Source organism: Paracoccidioides brasiliensis, assembly GCF_000150735.1.
Source record: "Paracoccidioides brasiliensis Pb18 unplaced genomic scaffold supercont2.4, whole genome shotgun sequence".
Lineage (NCBI taxonomy): Eukaryota > Fungi > Ascomycota > Eurotiomycetes > Onygenales > Ajellomycetaceae > Paracoccidioides > Paracoccidioides brasiliensis.
Genome location: NW_011371361.1, coordinates 705,944 through 725,509, shown reverse-complemented (window position 1 = coordinate 725,509; position 19,566 = coordinate 705,944). Strand labels below are relative to the sequence as shown.

Sequence of the window (19,566 nt, the reverse complement as noted above, 5' to 3'; positions counted from 1 at the left end):
ACCTTGTATGAAAACATCGACTAGAGTCTTATAACTATGTAGTTAAGTCGGACACTTCCGTCACGTGACCTGTTCTCCACCATAGTCGTTCTCGTAGCAGCAAACTCCGCAATGAATCAAGCTTGCCATTCTGTCAAATGTAACTGTTGCATTTAACCTAGTTTATGATATTTGTATAGATAGTTTATAGTGATCGCTTATGTTGAACTCTACTTTCGGTTACCTTTATTTCATGGTCCAGACCCTGCAATCTAACAAATTGAAATTAACATTCACCCTCAGACTATCTCTACCACAACCTCCTCGAGGTAACTACTCATTACATGAAAGACATTCTTGCATTGCCGGTTGATTCCTCCTGTTGTGCATCAAATATCCCGAAATTCCCAATCATGTGGCTCGCAAAACTAGCCCGGTCGAGACCGCATTTTGTCCCAGGTGTGTTGCTCTCCTCCTTTCAGTTGCTATGTCAAATACAATACCAATTTTGTAGATTCTTGCAACCAAAATTACCTGATAACCATTTAAATCTCCTGCTTATACAATCAACAGGCAGATTGAGAGTGACAGAATGGTTCTGGGATGTCCCATTGGATTACAATCGGCCAGATGAAGCCACCATTCGGCTCTTTGGGCGGACCGTAGCTCGTAGAGAACCAGGGGCTGATCTAGCCCGAGCGCCAAAGGTCTTGCCTTGGTTTGTTTATCTTCAAGGTGGGCCGGGAATGGGTTGCTCTCCGCCCCAGGATCTTGGCTGGGTGCAGATTGTGCTGGATAAGGGATATCAGGTATGTGATTTGAATAGTGGGCTCCGGTTATTATTCTTATTCTTGTTTTCTTCTTCTTCTTATTATTATTATTATTATTCTTATTATTCTTATTTGGTCTGGTTCAATGTCCGAAGTTGATAACTATATTTAACCGAAAACCTCTCTCCCCTCTCATCACTCTCATTGGTCAATTTTTCACTTACTTCGGATATAGATCCTATTGCTCGACCAGCGAGGGACGGGTTTGAGTACTCCAATTACTGCTGCCACCCTTGATCTCGTGGGAGATGCCATCCAGCAAGCCGAGTACCTTAAACTATTCCGTGCTGATAACATCGTACGGGATTGCGAGGCTATCCGTGGTTATTTGACTGCGGATTACCCACCGGAGAAGAAGAAATGGACCCTCCTCGGGCAGAGTTTTGGTGGTTTCTGCGCAATCACGTATCTTTCGAAATTGTGAGCTTCAAGTTTACGATTACCAGACTTCCTCCTTTGTCGCGCTCCTGGATGATTGTATGGAGGCTGACTTTAGCTGTGTAGCCCTGAAGCCTTGCGAGAGGTTTTCACCACTGGGGGGCTTCCTCCCCTCAGAAGAGGTCCTGAGTCTGTACTCAAACGAACATACGGTATGTTTCCAAAGATATTGGCTGAAATGGCTGCTTTAGCTGAAGCACAACAGAAAAGGTTCTGGAACGGAATGTGGCATATTACTCTAAGTTTCCCGAGGATGTCAGCAGGGTTCATGATATTTTGCGGTATCTGAATGAAAACCCAATACAGCTCTCGAATGGCATACTAACTGCCTCACGATTTCTCTCGCTGGGGATATCGTTTGGTATGCGAGGTACGTGGCAGACAGCAATCTCCTTATCTTAGTTCTAGGGTAAATCTGTTTGGCTAACTTTGAAAAATAGGGGGCCTGGATTCCATCCACGGTATGATTCCACGTATTACAATTGTGCCCTTGTATTCAGATCATTAATTGGCACAGACATCATCTTGCGGACTCACAGTGAGTTGGAAACTTTCCACTTTCTTACGACCCCAACAATTTCAATACTCGACAATGCTTCAAACTTCGACAATGCTATCCTCTACTCAGTCCTTCATGAAGTTATATATTGCCAAGGGTGTGTGGCTCCTTGTTAACCTGATAAGTTGTCTCTGTCGGTATATTTAACGTTTTCAATAGGGAGGCATCCAATTGGTGCGCGGACAAATTGATATCAAAATATCCTCAATTCCAAATCAAATTTGATGGAGACCCAGTATATTTTACGGGAGAAATGGTGAGTGGAACATATTCTCCGTTTTCGGACAAAAAACACCCAAAATTGACACACATTTGCCCTGTACGTAATGTACGCGCAGATATACCCACACATATTTGAATCATCTAGCGAGCTTAGCAAGATCAAACCAGCTTCAGACATAATCGCAGCCTATGATGGATGGCCAGATTTGTATGATGAAGAGCAACTGGCAAAGAATGAGGTTCCAGTATATTCAGCAACGTTCGTAGATGATATGTATGTACATTTCGAATTGGCAACAGAAACCGCAACGAAGATCAGGAACTGCAAGCAATTCGTCACGAATGTCATGTATCACAACGCCATTCGTGCGAATGCGGACGAGTTGATAAAGCAGCTTTTTGCGCTGAGGGATGATACCATCAACTAGGTTTAGGGTGGTGTGCTGTTTGGAACTCTTTAATTGCCAGGACAGAAAAGAACAATTCGCCAGATAAAATTTTATGTAGCACGGGTGGATATCCCTTTGTGAACTCATTATAGAAATTAGGCAGAAACACAGAACACTTCTATGAATCAGTCAACCAATTCCCTCGCAAAATCAATCAAGCGCAAACGGCGCGCATCACGCGGGTGAAACTGGGCAATTTTGGCCTTGACAAGGAACCTAGACGCGGCAGTTTCCTGCTCCAGCTCAATATAAGAAGAAGTCTCCGCCACCGCTAGCAACGAATCAAGAAGTGCATGCATTTCCGCTCCGGCAGCCTCACGTTTATTACTTTCTCTTCCCCCTTGGTCGTCGTCATCGTCATCGCCATCGCCATTTCCATCTCCAATTCCATCCCCATCTCCACGCGACCGGCGACGAACGAATTCATCAATGCGCTGTTGTCTCGATTGCCTCCCCGCACCCGCACCTGTAGTCCCACCACCACTTGCGGCGAAACCTGCAGCCTTTCTCTCTTTCCCATGCGCCGTATAACCCGCCTCCAACGTCCAATCAGGCACATCAATCTGATCCCCAACAACCAGCCCCCCCAAATCCTCTGCCGCCAACATCGAAGCCAAATGCTCATCCACAAACCCCGTCAACGCCTCCCTCAGCGCAGTCGTCTTCTTCTCCAACTCCGCCTTGCGCCTGCGCTGTTGCTGCATGACCTCCTTCGCTAGCTGCGTGGGCGCCTTCGCCTCCTTCTCCCGATCCCCTGCCCGCATGGTTTGCAGGTCCCTTATGCGCTCATCTAGACCGGTGCTAATTAGCGTTGCGTCGCGTAGGGCTGCTTCTTCAGCTTTTAGTCGCTCACGGTCTGTTCTGAGGTGGTGAGCTACAGTGGATATGCTGGATTTGAGGTCTAGGATCTGGCGGAATGTTTCACGTAGGGCGAGCAGGGGGCTTAGGAGGGAATCTGGGGGTGGTAGAACTGGGTCTGTTTGGGAGAGAGAGTTGTAGGCTTTTGTTGCGCGGCGGGTTTGGGCGAGACGTGCATGTGGGCTAAGGCCTGGGCTGGGGAGTGTGGTTGCAGTGGAGAGACGGAGCTGGACGAGTTTTGTGTTTCTAGTTAGTCTTTATGATTTTATTTTATTTTATTTATTTATTTTTGGGACAGGGATGGATTGCAGATATGGGAGAGGTGTAGGGCAATTGACATTGACTGTAACCAACCTCTTGCAGGGCATATTCCTGGCGTTTTACTTGATCTTGAAGCTGCTTTAGGGTTTGGTCGAGTTGGCGATTATACGCATGATGGTCAATTGGATGATTGGCGCGTTCTTCTTCGAGTTTGCGATTGCTTTCAGCGAATTGGCGTATCTTGTTAAGGGTATCCTGCTGAGACGCCATGTTTTACACATCTGTTTCCCAAATGGTGTTTGTTGATATGTAATTAATTATTTCATGGCAGGTAACTAACTATAGTTTGTTAACTAATTGTGCTGCTGTGCAACCCACACCTCATGTGGGTGCACCACATCAAAATGATAAAAACACCAAAATGATAAAAATCTTGAATCACATCCTTATTATTGCACTCTATATAAACAACCAGTAGCTAATCTATAATAAAAAGATTATCTACATCATTCTCAGTATGTGTGTCATCTCTAAATTGATTTAATTCCTTTTTTGTCAGTAGTGTGAGTAGGTTATTGTCAATTTTCATAAGATTAACTTCAAGTTTTCATTACTTCTTATTCTGCTCTTTTTCAGCTTCATTATTCTTACACTGCTTGATTTTTCTATTGACATCTTTAATAATGAGAACTTCCCCTACTTGAATCTGATTATAAGTTGTTTTAGCTCTGCAGTATTTACTGACATTGAGAAAGTTCTCTAATTCAGTGATTTATTACTCATTAATTTTCATATTAATTAGACTTGCTTTGAATATCTTGTTCAAATGACATGTCAAGATGAATGATTTTAAATCAAGAGTATCTCTAATACTTTGTATGGTGTTTTCCGCAATATTAATATAATGTTTCAGCTTTTAAATTTTCTTTGATGAGAATAGCTGAAAGAAAGAGATAGATATGTGATCTAAATCATTCTTATCTTTATAAATCTGCAGTAAAGGAGGTGATGAGATTCACTGCTTAAGAGTGTCAAGAACTCAGTTAGAATTCCATGAATATATATCATGATAAGCTCATTTTATAGCTATTATATCAGATTTAAAAATCTGTTTTTGCATAGCTGAGAGGTCTTGTAGGAACTGTTGTTTTTCATATTTAACAAGATCATGATGTGCAGAATAGTTGACTGCTTTTGAATGATAATGCTTATATTTCTGAAATGATATACTATTCAGAAATTATAGCAAAAGAGTAATATGCAATGAAAATTTATATAAAATTATCTTATAAAGATCTGTATATTGTATGAACTTCTCAGTGATATGAAATTTATAATTATTCATTAAAAGCAATTGATAACTTCTCTTCTATCATTTTTCTGCAATAATATTGAAATATTTAAGCTATTCAAATTCAATTTTATTATTTATAAATTCAGTATCTGATATAGTAATTTTATAATTGCAGAGTAAATTTGTCTGTGTATATTAATTTTTCAAATGTATTTTGAAGGTCAAAATTATCAATGGCAGAATGATATAATTATTCATGAATACACATTCAATGACTGTAATTAAATCTCTTGAAATAAATAAAAAAATAATAGAATTAGCTTCTTTAAAAGCAGTTATAACTCATTCTCCACATTCTTGTCCTTCTTGAAATTCAATTTCATCAAAGTTATATATGTCACAGATATGAAATTGATACTGCTCAAATAGAATTCAGAGATGTTCAAATCATATATTAGTATATTTAATATATTCAACTGCCACTCTTATTGAATTCATTGACTTCTATTTCATTTATTTATACTCAGATAGGCATTCAATGAATCTATAAATTTACATCTTGCTAACTTTTGAAGAAGAGATAGTAGAATCTATGTACTGACATCTGAGCATTGAATTTGTGAAATCTTCAATATGTTCAGCTGTGAGAAGACAATTCTTTTCATCAAGCATCTTGACTCATCATTTAATTACATTCTTCTGACTCTTATTTAATCTCTTGTTAACTGGAATCTTTGCAGTATTCAGATTCCTTCTATTGATACACACTCAAAGATGTTAATAAGAAACCTTAAATTCTTATGACGAAGACAATATTTTAAAATTTGATTTTTTTTGATGATAAATGACAGCTTTTTAAATATAGTCTTTGATATTTTTATCCTTATTTGACATTGTGGTGAGTTATTAATTGATGAAGATGATGAAGATGATAAAATTGCAAGATTTTTATCATTTCAGTGTTTTTATCATTTTTGGTGTAACACACCCACATGAGGTGTAGGTTGCGCAGCGGCACGATTAGTTAACTAATGTAAGCAATCACTGTTCCATTCCAACTGTCTGAATCCACCAAATCATTCAATATGCCCACCATCTTAAAGAAGATCAAGCTTTCAATCAGGAGGGAAGACTTCTTTAGCCATTGGAGCTTATGAAACTTAGTAATTTTCAAGCATATGAACAGCTGCCAAGGTGTATGATGTTGCTCTTTCAAGCCTATCCTACTAACTACAACTGAATTCTCAACAAGGCAATCAAGAGCTAACCTCAATTGAAGGGGAATCTCCAGTTCAATGAATAATATTCCATGAAAGAGAGAGGGTTAACAGGCATATGAGATAGGATCATTCACTAGTTATTGAAAACATAACCAGCGGACTAACCATTAGCTAAGCAGAACAAATATTGCACGTGATCCACGTCAATCGGCTTAGCTCAGCACGTTAGTCCGCATCCGGCCTCCCCCCACAGTTTAGCCGTTTGCGGCTCTTGCACCTTCCAACCTCATCTCAACCTCCCATTCAACGCCTTTTTCTCTGCGGAGTTCAGCAAATTCGTCAACCTCATCTCATCTTCATCCATCAACACCACTGCAGACAGCATCGCATCTTGCACCAAAATCGGTCATCGCAATCATCGTCTTATTCTCCCCGTTCTTCTATTCCCCATCCGTCCCTCTCTGTGTCTCTTTTTTTCTGTTCTCTCCTTATCCCATCCCACTCCACCCCCTTGTTTTACCAAGCTTCTTTATTGTCGGTCATTCCAAGAATCCCCCCTCCCACTTTAGTATACCCTCGTTCCCCCAGTCTCAAGTGCTAATAAAGACTATAGGTTTCTCGCAGGATCAGGTCTGGGAAAAGTAAACGAGGAAACAGATCTTTTCAAGAAGAGGAGAAGAAGCAAAAGAGGGACAAGTCCAGCGAATCTGCGTTTATCCTTCTTTTTGATCCTATAACTTTATCAATCAAAGCTTCCAAAATCCTTCTTTGGCTAGAGGTCCTCCGTCATTTTTCACCACCACTATTCACCATATCACAACCCCTCCGTCTCCTGTGTTGTCGATAAAGTTGCTGTCCCAACATCTCCCAAGTTTCTCCAGGAGCCTGCTGCTCCATCCTGCTGAAAATTCAACATTCTCACCTCTAAACCAACACCTGCCTCCCTTTCCACGTCGAACTTCACTCTGATTACTCCGCATCGTTTCCAGCACCCACTGCTACTACTGCTACCACTACCACACTTGCTCCTTGACTCCAACACCTCAGCCTACATATCTCCAAGCACCAACTCTCCTCTCCAGTCGACCACCTGCACCAGCAAGTTTTCCTTGGGAAATCCCTGGTGTACATAGCCGATTGAAAAAGAAACAATTTATAAAAAAGATATTCAGATCCTATTTCGACCCTCTTTTTTCACGTAAGTAAAGCAACAGAAAAGAAAAGAAACGTCCAGGTTCAGAACCAGATATCCCATCCGAGAACCGTATTTTTTCTCCAGTCGAAAGAAAAATGTCTGCCTCTCCAACCTCCGCCGTCGCGTCGACAAAACGCCCCCTCGAGGACCCCTCTTCACCATCGGGACCTACCGATCAACCAGATGCCAAACGCCCAGCTCTGGACAAAGTAGTAAAGGGGGATGACGAAGAATCTAAGCTTCCACAAGAAGCTGAAAGCACTGCAACAGAAGCAACCAAGGCTGAGGCTGCACCGCTGCCCGCTGCCGCTGCCACCGCCGGAGAAAATGGTGTGAAGGATGAGCAAGGTGACTTAGTTGTTCCTGATGCCCCTAACGCCAATGGCAAGGGCACTGCTGCTCAAATACTGGAGACTCAGCCGATTCAATCCACAGCTTCTCAGAATGATAGAGCTTCATCGCAACCCCCGTCCCAGCATACTACCCAAGATGAGAGTGGATGGATCCATATTCGTGCTGTAATCTCTAGTGCTGAAGCAGCGACTTGTATTGGTAAAGGAGGTGAAAATGTTTCTCAGATTCGTCGCCTATCTGGTGCCAAGTGCACCGTTAGTGACTATTCCCGTGGTGCCGTCGAAAGGATTTTGACGGTCAGTGGCATGCAAGATGCAGTTGCCAAGGTATGTTGTAATGATCAGGTTTTGATGATTCCTTTTTCTTTCTTACTCTCACATGTCACTGACGATGCATTTCACCCAAAAAGGCTTTTGGTTTGATCATCCGCACCCTGAACAATGAACCCCTAGAGGCACCATCCACAGCTCAATCAAAAACCTACCCCCTCCGTCTCCTCATCCCCCACCTCCTCATTGGATCCATCATCGGCAAGTCTGGAGTTCGCATTCGCGAGATCCAAGAGGCTTCTGGTGCCCGTCTTAATGCTTCCGATTCATGTCTTCCCCTCTCCACTGAACGGACCCTTATTATCCTTGGTGTTGCTGACGCAGTTCACATCGCAACCTATTATGTTGCTGTTACTTTGGTAGAACAACTGACTGAAAGATTTGGCGGTCCTGCAGCTTCCGCTTACGCAACTCGTAGCGGTGGGCCTGCCGGTGTCGTCCCAGGAGGTATGCAGGTAGTTCCGTACATCCCCCAACCCGCTGGTGGACAGTATGGCCACCCAGATACCTTCAAGAGACATCAACCCCAGGGAACCCGCGCTGTATCTACCGGTGGATATGGCGTGCCGTACGTCCACGGCCAACCCGGCCAACCCCAAATGCCCCAGCAAGCACTCCACTACGGCGCATCCTCCCGTCCCGGCTACACAGGAGCTGGCCCCCACCAGCCATCGCCATACGGCGCACCTCAACAGAGTCAAGTCCATGGTGCACCTAGCTCTCAGCCAGTTGGAGGTGTGGTTCCAGGAGCACCGGTGACACAGCAGATTTTCATCCCCAACGATATGGTGGGTGCGATCATTGGTAAGGGAGGGGCTAAGATCAATGAGATACGCCATCTTAGCGGGAGTGTGATCAAGATCAATGAGCCTCAGGATAACAGCAATGAACGTCTCGTCACCATTACAGGAACACCCGAATGTAACCAGATGGCTCTCTATATGCTTTATTCAAGGCTAGGTATGATATTTTGCAGCTTAACTGGAGTTTTAAGCCTTTGCTCTCGATATGTTGGTTCTTTTGCTAACCACTTTTCTTTTTGGCAGAGAGTGAGAAACATCGTATTTAGGATCTCAAGATTTCCTTTTCCATGTTTCTGTTCTTTCTATTATTTCTCAGATTCATGTTTCTTATGATCCCTTTGCTTGAGTTTGGGGAGGAGTTTAATTGAAAAAGTATTTTCTACGAATTTGTTAACTTTGTTTTTAATTACAATTTTTGCTACCTGTGGTTGTTCATTAACATTACTTGCTTGGTCCCTTATTTTTTCTTCCTTCCTCTCCTAGGAACCTTTTCTGATCCGTTGTTCAACTTGTAGCCCACGAGCTATTCTTCTTTCTTCGTTAACGTGGTGTACTTTTACCTACCAGATATTAATGTCAATGTCACTAACCATCTCAACTACGTTCATGCTTATTAATAATCACCATATAGTTAACTAGTTAGTTAACTATTACAGGATTCAAAGCTTCAAATAGTTAAATCTGACATACCCCATCTCCAACAGTTTATAATCTCAGGCCACATTTTGTCCCTGACGGGTGCAACAGCTTTCTTTCAAATTCATCCATCCTCATCACAGCTTTCATGTGCCTCCACACTCCCCACCCAACCATCAGCACAGCCAACTCCGCCTCCCCAGACGGACTGTCGACATGCTCCACCGTACCCGGCCGTTCAACCCATCCCAGTGAAAACCAAATGGGGCGGTTGTGGAGGATTTACGGTTGCTGCTGGCGCTCGACAGGGAGGTATCTTCTGTCGCTGTCCCTCTTGCTGCTGTTTAGCGACGTGTCCCTTTTTTTTTTCTTGTTGTCATTGCCTGTTGCCGTCTGCGGTTGCTGTGGGCCCCATATGTAGCATATTCGAGTGTATGTTTGCTAACGAGTGGTTTATGGCTTCTTTTTTTTATCTAAAGGGAGGGCGCTGGGGAAGGGGAGGATGGCGAGTTCGACGGTTGGTGTTGTTGGGAGTTGGGAGATTGGGAGGGATGGAGTGAGGGTTGTGTGCAGTGGTATTGGGGTGGAGGAAGGGGAGATGATAGGGGTTATTTTGGCTGAGGGGACGGAGGAGATGGTGTCCCGCCATTTGTTTGGTGGTTGACTAGCCGGTTGATTCAATCGGCTGACTCCAGGAATATTTGAAGATCTTATCCAGATACATTACTTCCTATGTGAATGCATGTGCGACAACTTAATGGATAGAACAATTTCGGGGCCGGCTTCAGTTATATGCGGGCAGGAGAATGAGGAAAACTAGCGCGAATAAAATGTACGAAAGACTAACCAACAGTCCAAACAATATCGTTCTGATCCTCGACAGTCCGTCCCCAGATCGGATGCTGATAGTCACTCTGCAGCCTCCAGGACATCAGTAAAGATTTCGCCCATCACAATTCTCCGGATCTTCAGGCTTCATCCCTTCTTTGAAAGTTAGACAGACGATCTCGGTCACGCTTTGAGCCTGATGCATTGGTTCCTTTCTCTCCTGATTCTGTTTAGTCTGAAATGGTACGGATTCAGAATAAAATAAAGCAATTGGACGAGGTATATTTCTACATATATTTCTACACAGATCTTTGAGTAAATGAACATTTCTGCGGAGAGCGGGGTGTTTTATGATATATGATTCTATTCGATCAATCAGTAGTTATCGGAGACACGGAGAGAATGATGTCATTTCGGCGAATAAGGCCAACCTGACTTTGGTTCGGGTCATAGATTAACTTGACTCTTAAGGGACCCTTGGTTCAACGGGTGGGGGGGAAAGTATTTGCGGAAGATCCGATGTCTCAAGAAACGACAGCCAGCCTGGAATTGATTGAAGGACTGAATTCCAGAGCAAGATATATACCCACTAGCCTCTAGGTATAGCAATGCTTAACAACAGCCTCCTCCATGGAGATATTTAGTTGCTTAAGAATATCAAGCGGATGGTGCTCCACACAAGACAAGCCGTAACTATAGCTAGCTTTGCCAATTGTTCGGTTAAACGCCATGTAACCCACACAGTCGAAATTGACTGACATTTTTCGCAGGTCAGCAGACCTACCCTCAAGGGTTCTTAGGAATGCATCCATGGCTTGTATGGACTGTACGGAGTAAAGGGTAGACATCAGGGTATATATACGTACATCCATCTTCCTCGACTCCCTTCTCCACCACCTAACGGTAACTAGAGTTAGCAGCTTGGAACAGCCAAAAAGGAGAAGAGGAATGGACTTTCGAGATGTCTCTCATTTCTCTCCCTTTCTCACTTTAATCCTCGGTCTCCTCACAACACCCTTTCTCTCTCGTCTGCTGCAGGCAATAATAAAACGGCTGCTTTCGCTCTGTCTTAGCGGCGAGAGTGGTGGAGGCGCACATGAGATAGCGGAAAAGGAGCACGGTCTGTACAGCTTGGACCATGGGATGCTGAATTTACCTAGCCTTGTACCAGAGGAAATGTGGATGAATATGGGATATTGGAAGGTTGGTTCATCTCGTTTCATTTCTCCATTGAGTTGTCTCTTATTACGGAATTTGAGTTTAGGAGGGAAAAGGAGGGTTGATTAGCGGGTATAAGAGGGTAGTTATTTTTACGATACGGAGGTTGTTAGTTAAACAGCATTTGATTGGTGTATCCTATCTCATGTACATTTATTTATACATTTCGAATTCCCCCATGCCTGGTTTAATACCTCATCTTGCAATTTGGTTGAGGACGTGCCAAAAAGGAACCAAAAAAAAAAGTTGTGGCACTCATAGCCTCCCCTTACTATATGAAGTTGCTAACCACTTGCTTAACACAAAGAACACAACAGATTTTCCCCGCGCCTGTGAGGCATTGTTGGATAAAATCCTGCGAACCGCAGGTTTGGACGTTGAAGCCAATACTACCGACGACATTGATATTGACTCCTTGATCATAACCGAGAAGCCTCAGGAACGGCAAAGGAGCCGGAAAGATGGGGATGGGGCACCAACAAGAAAGAGAAGAAGAGTAATTTTGGATGCTGGATTTGGCTGTGGTGAACAGACATTATATTTGATGAAAAAAAGAGAGGCTGGTGTAAGTGATCGTGGTGATGATGATGATGATGATGATGTTCCGAAAGGAATTTCGAGCACAGCCCAAGGCAGGTTAGAGGATCCCGATGGTCAAGCGAGTTCACCACTGTTCCATCACTACATCGGCATCACGATCGAGAAGATGCAGTACGAATTTGCTAAGTCTAGAGTTGCTGAAGCAGGAAGGAAATGCAACGCTGCAACAGAAGATAATGAACTTGTTGAAAATGGTGTAAATAGGGGTAAGGGATTGGCAGGAGGAACCGTGGAGCTTTTCTGCGGAGATGCGGCTAAACCATCCGATTGGCCGGAAGATATACAGCGGTCGATTTCCAATGCTTTTCGTCATACAAAGCATCGTGAGGGCATGGAGAAGGAAGAAATATTTTGGAGAGAAACGGATGAGGAGCGCTACGTCCTTGGTCTGGACACGTTATATCACTTCAGCCCCTCACGAAACGAGCTCTTCAAGTACTCGCATTCCACTCTTCGCGCATCCTTGCTAGCTTTTGACCTCTTCCTACCCCCGAAACCGCAATCTTCCTCATTCCTTATGACGGTAAAAAGAATGATAAATACATTGGCCCTACGTTGTCTCACACCTGCCCTTTGCGCCCCGTTTTCGAACTTTGTCACTCCAGCCGAATATAAACGGCTACTGGCAAAAGCTGGCTATGCGCCTGAAGATATCCGGTTTGAAGATATTACGGATGACGTATTTCCAGGTCTCGCGGCATTTTTTGAGCAAAGAACACGAGAGTTGAGTGCCTTGGGCCTGCAAGGGTTTACAAAGTGGAGGATTTCTGGGTGGTTGTTTCGTTGGCTAGCAGGCGGAGACGTGCTCAGGGCAGGGATTATCGTTGCTAAATGGCACCGTAGCCCTGAGGATTGTGCGAATAGGATACATAGTTTTGACCTTCAGGTCCAGCATCCGGTGGAGCAAAGTCGCTAAGGCCGGAGGAACCTGGCAGGTATGTTGGTGGGTGAGGGAGGTTAAGGTCGCCGGTATTGATGTCCGGAGGGAAAAGTTTATCCCACTCATTCTGTATGGAAACACAAGTGTTAACGTTTCAATGTCTTATAGAGCTTTTTTGGAGAATTTGGTAATATTCTATCAGGAGCATAAACAGGAAATGCTGGGGGAGGGTAATTAAAAAAGAAAATGACGAATTGAAGTACGATTGATGTTGCCTTTTTGCAGACCAAACTTACCCAGTCAATGTCCAGCAGGGGCAGATCCTCCGCAGAGTCACCCTTGGGGAAGTCCTCAACGTCAGGAAAGGTTAGTTTACCATTGGGAGGAAGGGGAGGAGGGGCTGCTCCAGCAGTTCCAGACCCAACACCAGGATAGAACCACAATCCTGTCGATCCGGAATCCTCAGAGTTATTAGTTTCTGAATCAAGGCTTTGGCCTCTGGCAACGCGGTCCGCATAATCAGTCATGGATTTGGGCGTCTGCAGATGCTGTAACGGACCATAGCTGAAGAGTTGGAGGGGTTGGGCGTGTTGCTGTTGGGGAATTGGTGGAATTTGATGTGAATGAGTTAGTAGCGGTGGGTTTGATTGCAGCGGTTGCTGCTGCCAATGTGATGTCGCTGCGTGTTGATTTTGTACGTTTACGTCCTGATATGATTCAGCCGTTTGTGAACAAACCACAGTCGAAGGTGGCTGTGACTGAGACGGTGGTCTGGATGTCTGGCAGGCTCCAGGTGGTGTTTGAGCAGCGCCAGAGACTAAAGATACAGGAGCAGTGTACCCCTCCTGCGTGGCTGGATAACCAAAATCAACCGTATTGTTGAGTATTTCCCTCTTGCGGCCTGATGTTGATGCGTCAAGGTCTTCCGCTATCTGCGACCCTTGCATGTTGGCGGGAATTTTCAGCTTCCTTCTCGCTCGATAGCATATCATTCTATCTTTAAGCTGGCCCAGGATCATGCGACCTTTCTGATGCCGATCCTCCAAAAGCTCCCTCCTGTTGCTCTCGCTGTATCTCTCACCACCAAGCTCAAAGGGAGAAGGCGAAATTTCAAAAACATAATAAAGACATCGCCAGATGCGGTCAGCCTCCTTGCGCAACGGATAATTAAAAATGTCGATAAGGAGGAGGAGGGCTGTGTGCCACTGGCTAAATGCTGTCGAATACCAGTACCATGGCCTGAGCTCCGGTTGTGTTTCGAGCGCAATCGCATCTTCCGTCATTTGCACACCAGTTGTTAGGATAATTTGCATGAGCCTGTCAGGAATTCTCACAGTAGTGTTGTGATGATACCGGTGCAACAGCGCTATATAGGCACGGTTAATATATAAGGAAAGGAAAAGTTGTGCAGCCCGCTGTATCGGTTTAGGATTTGGAACGTCAATCAGAGGGCTATATTTTTTAAGGGTAGCCCTTCGGAAAGCTTCAATTTTTCCTAATACGTGCGTTAAACTTATCAGATTTTGCTCTACTCTGAGCCTATCAATATTAACAAGCCGTTGCAATTCATGGCATTCGAAACGAAGTCGCGTAAAGGTCATGTCCGTCCAGTAAGGCTTATCATTGAGAGATGTAGGAGCGCCCGCACGCAGGTCATTATCGTCTACATTGAGAGGAAACTTGGTAGAGAAGTCCTCGCGGCGAATCGAGAGGCGAGGGCCTTGTGCTTCAACCGTCCGGATGTCTAGAAAACACAACTGGTACCAGATCATCCGCCGGACGTGTGTCTCAATGGGGTCAAGAGAAAGTTCTCCAGGGTCACGGTGGAATCCCATGCACTCAGCCAAACGAATGATGGTTCCAACAAGAACGGAATGGGCACGAGATACTTCTCCCCGGCACATTGGAATCTGTATCTCAAACATCAGCGCCCACTCAGACAGAATGTGAGGCAGAATATAGAGGGGAAATGATAGAGCAAGGACAGCATACCATGTACATGACCGAAGCCTGGATAGTTTGGGTTTTGGTAGTTCTCAAAAAGTTTGCTTTTCCCAAAGCCGTTTCTGTTGCTAACTGGAAGTTCTCTGTGAGCTTATTTTGTGCAACCCCGAACGTGCTTAATATCGAGTCTTCTGTCATACTTATAGCAGCAGAAAACATTGCGGCAAATATAACTGCCTGCACAGAGTAGGGGGGCTCAACCCCCCGGGAAACCTGGAGCCAGAAATCATTATACTGCTTTTCAACGGTAGGTCGATGAGAAACTTTGGCTATGGGATCTACTGCTTCCCAGTATTGTTGTAGTAACCTGTCGGCAGCAGGCCGTGATGGAAGAAAATCGATGAGAGTGTACCTCTGTGAACCACACCCGAAAATGAAATCCGAGCAAGGAGCGATGTAAGAGGGTCCTGGGGCAAAATAGGACTCTGTGTCCTTAGGCATTAGCTTCCAGATGCGTGAGGACTTGGGGTTGGATCTATCTGCAAGCTTGTCTGACATTGATAACTCGTTGAGAGTCACGGCAAGCTAAACAACAGGGACGTCAGCCCAATAAATACTCCAGTGATTCCCTAACAGAAACAACGACTCCACCGCAGAGATACATTAATTTGAAATATATATATATATATAAAATAAAATAAAAAAATAAGGAAATAAATAAGGAAATGAATGGATGGATGGATGAATAAATAAATGAATAAAAATAAAATAAACTATGAACAGACCTCTTCGGCGACCTTGGGACGATACAAGCCGCCAATACGGTCTGTTAGCCTTAGCTTCCCCAGCTTGAATCCAAGATCAACGTTATCATCGTCTGATCCATCTTCATACCCAGCATCCTGAACCGCAAGCGGAGTTGGCACCAGGTTCACTTCATCTTCCGGCACAGGAGCTTGCGCCTCAGCTGAGTTCTCAAGCATGCCTGCCAATGTATTTGAGCCAGCCTGGCCATCGCCATCAGGTTGACCGCCCTCTTTTCGCGAAGCCTGTATTTGTGCAGCATCATGTTCCAATGCTCGTTCCAGTGACCCCATCCTATCTTTGAGATCTGCGAGTTTCTTCCGGGAATTTTCATCCCAGGCCGGGGCCAGGAACAAACAGTCCCGGTTGGATTTGGAACACTTGGTACAAGGGTGGAGTCTGTCGCATTTCAGCTTCCTCCGTCGGCACTCCAGGCACGAAGTAATCATTCGATTGCGACGACGGATTCGAAGTGTGGGTGTGGGTGCGGGTGCGGCAGGGCTCGGTGAAGAAGACTCATTCGCTCCGGCAACTGGCCCGCTTTCTCCACTAGATCTATTAGCACCAACGTGTCCATAAAAATAGTCATTGTTCCTATTGTTCTCCGGCTGTTTAGCTGACCGCTGTATTGAACCCGCGGTAGACTGGGGAGAGTGAGTGGGATGGCAGGAGGCGGGGTTCGAAGACGACTGATACATTTTAGAACAGAATACGGGATTTGGTAGTTAGTTAGTCCAAGTAAAGGCAGCGCAATTTTTGCTTCCAGTGTTAGCTACTGTGGGTAAAACTGGCATACGGACTCTGGTTACTAAGAAGCAGAAGAGGCCAATTTTACAGATTCATCTGTGTCCGAATATTTACGCAGCGTCAGACGGAGCAACTAAATATCAAATTTGGGGCAGACGTTGGACGGAACTCTCCAGGGGGTGTTCAGCCACTCCGTACCCGGAATAGCGCCATATGAGCGATTTTCCTGCTTGTGTGGATGAGAGGCTTTTTAATTCGCTGATACGGTTGAATTTCTTGTTTGAATTTGTCGGTTTCGGTTCAGAGTAGAAGTAGGATCTGACCCCTAACTAGAACTAAGTAGGATCAAATCCGACCGTAGATCCTAGAGAAAAATCAAGCCAAAATTGATATTCGCTTTTTCTGGATTACCCTACTAGCAATTAGTGGAAATTCGCCTCTGTTATAAGATCTTTGAAGCCGAACCTTCCGACAGTGATGAGCCCGAATAGCCCGTAGTTAACAGCCGATGACCCTGGTGAATCCCAATCCTATTATTACTCCCTAGGAGCTTCACCCGCCGTGAAGCTGACAGAAGCTGCCGAAAATTCGAAGATCTGACCAGTGATTCCGAGCGAAGCTGTCGCTACCCAAAGAACCGGCGGAGACTGGGACCTTAGCCAAATCTAGGATTATTCCTTGCCAATCAAAGGATTGGGACGGCTGGCTAACCCAGGTGATGTCGGTTGCTGGCAATCGCGGAGTGTTGGAATATTCTGACCCAGCCCGGGATAACGTCCCAGAGCTCATTGACCCTTGATTTCCAACGTGGAAAAATTTGTATGAAGGATGAGAAAGATAACCTTGCCAGTTTTGACGCCCAAGATTGAGATGTACATAGGGCTCTAATAGAGATCTATGAACGTGAGAACAGGAAATATCAGAAGGTGCGTCAATATGTGACTTCAGTCAGAAATCTCATCCAAAATCACACAGAGAGTTGGTTTGGTTCCAGCTAGTGAAAGATATGGAGAGCGCTCATCAATTGCTCTGTGCCTTATAATCCAACCTATCTCCCATTCAGAAGAAGACCGTTCGGCAGAATGAGAGAAGAGATTTGATACGCTTATGCGGCCAGGCAGGTCAGAAGATCGATTTGCTGAGGTAGATCGGTGAGATTAAGCTGTGACTGGATGCCCAGCGGATGAGAAAGGCATCGCGTGAGTGTGATCTTTATACGTGCGTTCTACAATGCGACAGCGACCTTTCACTCAATATGGGCAGCAGCTAGGAGATCCACGTCCAAATCAACCCCTCCGAGAGGCAGTTGACGCCTTCAAACGGGAGTGGGAGAACATCAGGCTTCCCAGCTCAGCTAACACGAACGGGGCGGTATTTGCGAATATTCCAAACCCAACCTTACGCAGAAAGTCAGTCGAAGATTCCGCAAAACAGCCCCAGGTTCCAAATCTTCAAAACCAACCCGGGAAGTAATGTATATGTGGGATTCCAGGTCACAGTCTGTCATCCCTTCATATTTGCAACAATCATGAAAGATTTCAGACTTCCGAATCTGCTTCACCTGATGTATTTATCTTCACCGTGGGTAGTTACATGAAAATCAAAGCATATGGAACGGCCTATCAAACAGTCCGGGATCCTGGGTCTGGAAAGGAAAAACCAACTTCTCGCCGATGAGGCTGCATATATCCTGGATTTTCACACCAATGTGATTTCCCCAGAGCAAGAGAACACTTGAAAGGATGTCATATTCAACCACGGGAATATGAGGTTAGTGAGTAGAGGGGTGGGAATTGCGAGGATGGAATGAAGGCCTCGCCAACGCGTATTGGAATTTGAATACATCCGCGCTGTTAGGGAACTAATCCCCTAGGGGGTTCAGTGAACTAGTTAACTGAACTTCCAGGACCTCAAAGAATTCAAAAGTGAGCGCAGATCTTTGGCATTGAAGATTAGGCCCCCGGAATAGCTAAACAGCTGCCCGAATCTTGCTCGGGAATTGAGATTTTTCCTCCTTTCAAACCTAAGGAGAAAAGGGGGAAATGGAAGACCTGCAGAAGGCAAAGCAGATTACCTCCAGATGCTCAATGCTGCTGGCTAACCATCCATTCAAACAAATCCGCATTGATCTAATCAGACCCCTGGAGACTGCCTGTAAGAATGGGGTGAGAGTGTATTAAATTGCAGTATCCGTGTAAGAGCCAGCATTATCCATTAGTCACAGGCAGTCTCCAGAGGTCTGATTTAGATCAATGTGGATTCGGTCAGAGTAATATGTCGTAGTGGGAGGATTTGATCCCTAGCTAATAAGTAGGATCATTATCCAACCGTAGAAAAAGGAAAAATCAAGCCAATGATTATTCGTCTTTTGTACTCCGTAGTAAACTGGCCATTAGGGGTTATTCGCTTCCGCTATAATATCTTTGAACCGGGGCCATCTGACTACTTCTATCCTTGCGGGAAGTATGAACGTTCAAGCATGATCTCAATCCTCCAGGCAGATAGACTCCTGGGACTGAAGGGAGTTGGTTACATTGCCAAATTCTCCAGCTGTCCGCCAGCCGTAACTGTGTGTCAGCAAAGTCTTCCCTGGGCGAGTTTATAAGTTGATGAGCTTCATATATTGTAGGGTGACATGTTATCCCTGTCAAATATAGAGACACCCAGTAGATATCTAATAAAGGCGCCAATAAGAAACACACCATCCCATCTCCATCGTGAATCTTGGCGGATCATTTCCAAGTTTGCCCGTATTTGGCCTCGCTCGGTGGTTTTGGCGAATGGATTGCTCTTCGACCGTTTTTTCACATTTTTGTTGGCAATTGGCTGATAACTTGTTAAGTTAGTTACTTACTGGGTGAAGATGGGATTCCATAGTAACCAAAAGCCCTTTTTTTCCCTCAATCAATCATTCAGAGTCGTCATTCTCCAGCAACAGTTCGTCTCGTCGGGTGCATGTGGAACAGTCGGAATCGACAAAACTAAGTAATTACCATTGAAAGGTGATGGCTGACGAAACTGAGTATTTCCCAGAGTCCCTGGTTCTTCGGCCACATAGGATGACGGCGCAGTCTGGGAATCATCTTTGCCAGCGGAGAAGCACCCTGGGCACCTCGCA

General features: G+C 44.8%; 5 protein-coding genes across 5 annotated transcripts; 3 read left to right on the top strand and 2 right to left on the bottom strand.

Moving 5' to 3' along the window:
* Positions 1-392: 392 nt before the first annotated feature.
* PADG_03735 (uncharacterized protein) lies at positions 393-2,456 on the top strand (the record flags this gene model as incomplete). Its single annotated transcript, XM_010761278.1, has 9 exons — positions 393-438; positions 553-788; positions 985-1,229; positions 1,314-1,399; positions 1,453-1,617; positions 1,688-1,708; positions 1,765-1,903; positions 1,966-2,062; positions 2,145-2,456. 9 exons carry the CDS (start codon positions 393-395, stop codon positions 2,454-2,456), a joined length of 1,347 nt encoding a protein of 448 aa, XP_010759580.1.
* Positions 2,457-2,602: 146 nt separating this feature from the next.
* On the bottom strand, positions 2,603-3,866 carry PADG_03734 (uncharacterized protein; the record flags this gene model as incomplete). The annotated part of the gene is made up of 2 exons (XM_010761277.1): positions 2,603-3,562; positions 3,690-3,866. 2 exons carry the CDS (start codon positions 3,864-3,866, stop codon positions 2,603-2,605), a joined length of 1,137 nt encoding a protein of 378 aa, XP_010759579.1.
* Positions 3,867-7,400: 3,534 nt separating this feature from the next.
* On the top strand, positions 7,401-12,989 carry PADG_11652 (uncharacterized protein; the record flags this gene model as incomplete). Its single annotated transcript, XM_010761581.1, has 4 exons — positions 7,401-7,985; positions 8,069-8,998; positions 11,294-11,458; positions 11,781-12,989. The coding sequence occupies 4 exons, from the start codon at positions 7,401-7,403 to the stop codon at positions 12,987-12,989; spliced, it is 2,889 nt and encodes a 962-aa protein (XP_010759883.1).
* Positions 12,990-13,099: 110 nt separating this feature from the next.
* On the bottom strand, positions 13,100-16,399 carry PADG_03731 (uncharacterized protein; the record flags this gene model as incomplete). Its single annotated transcript, XM_010760856.1, has 3 exons — positions 13,100-14,863; positions 14,946-15,482; positions 15,683-16,399. The coding sequence occupies 3 exons, from the start codon at positions 16,397-16,399 to the stop codon at positions 13,100-13,102; spliced, it is 3,018 nt and encodes a 1,005-aa protein (XP_010759158.1).
* A 1,279-nt stretch (positions 16,400-17,678) lies between these two features.
* Positions 17,679-17,921, top strand: PADG_03729 (uncharacterized protein; the record flags this gene model as incomplete). Its single annotated transcript, XM_010760855.1, has 1 exon — positions 17,679-17,921. The coding sequence occupies one exon, from the start codon at positions 17,679-17,681 to the stop codon at positions 17,919-17,921; it is 243 nt and encodes an 80-aa protein (XP_010759157.1).
* Positions 17,922-19,566: the final 1,645 nt, after the last annotated feature.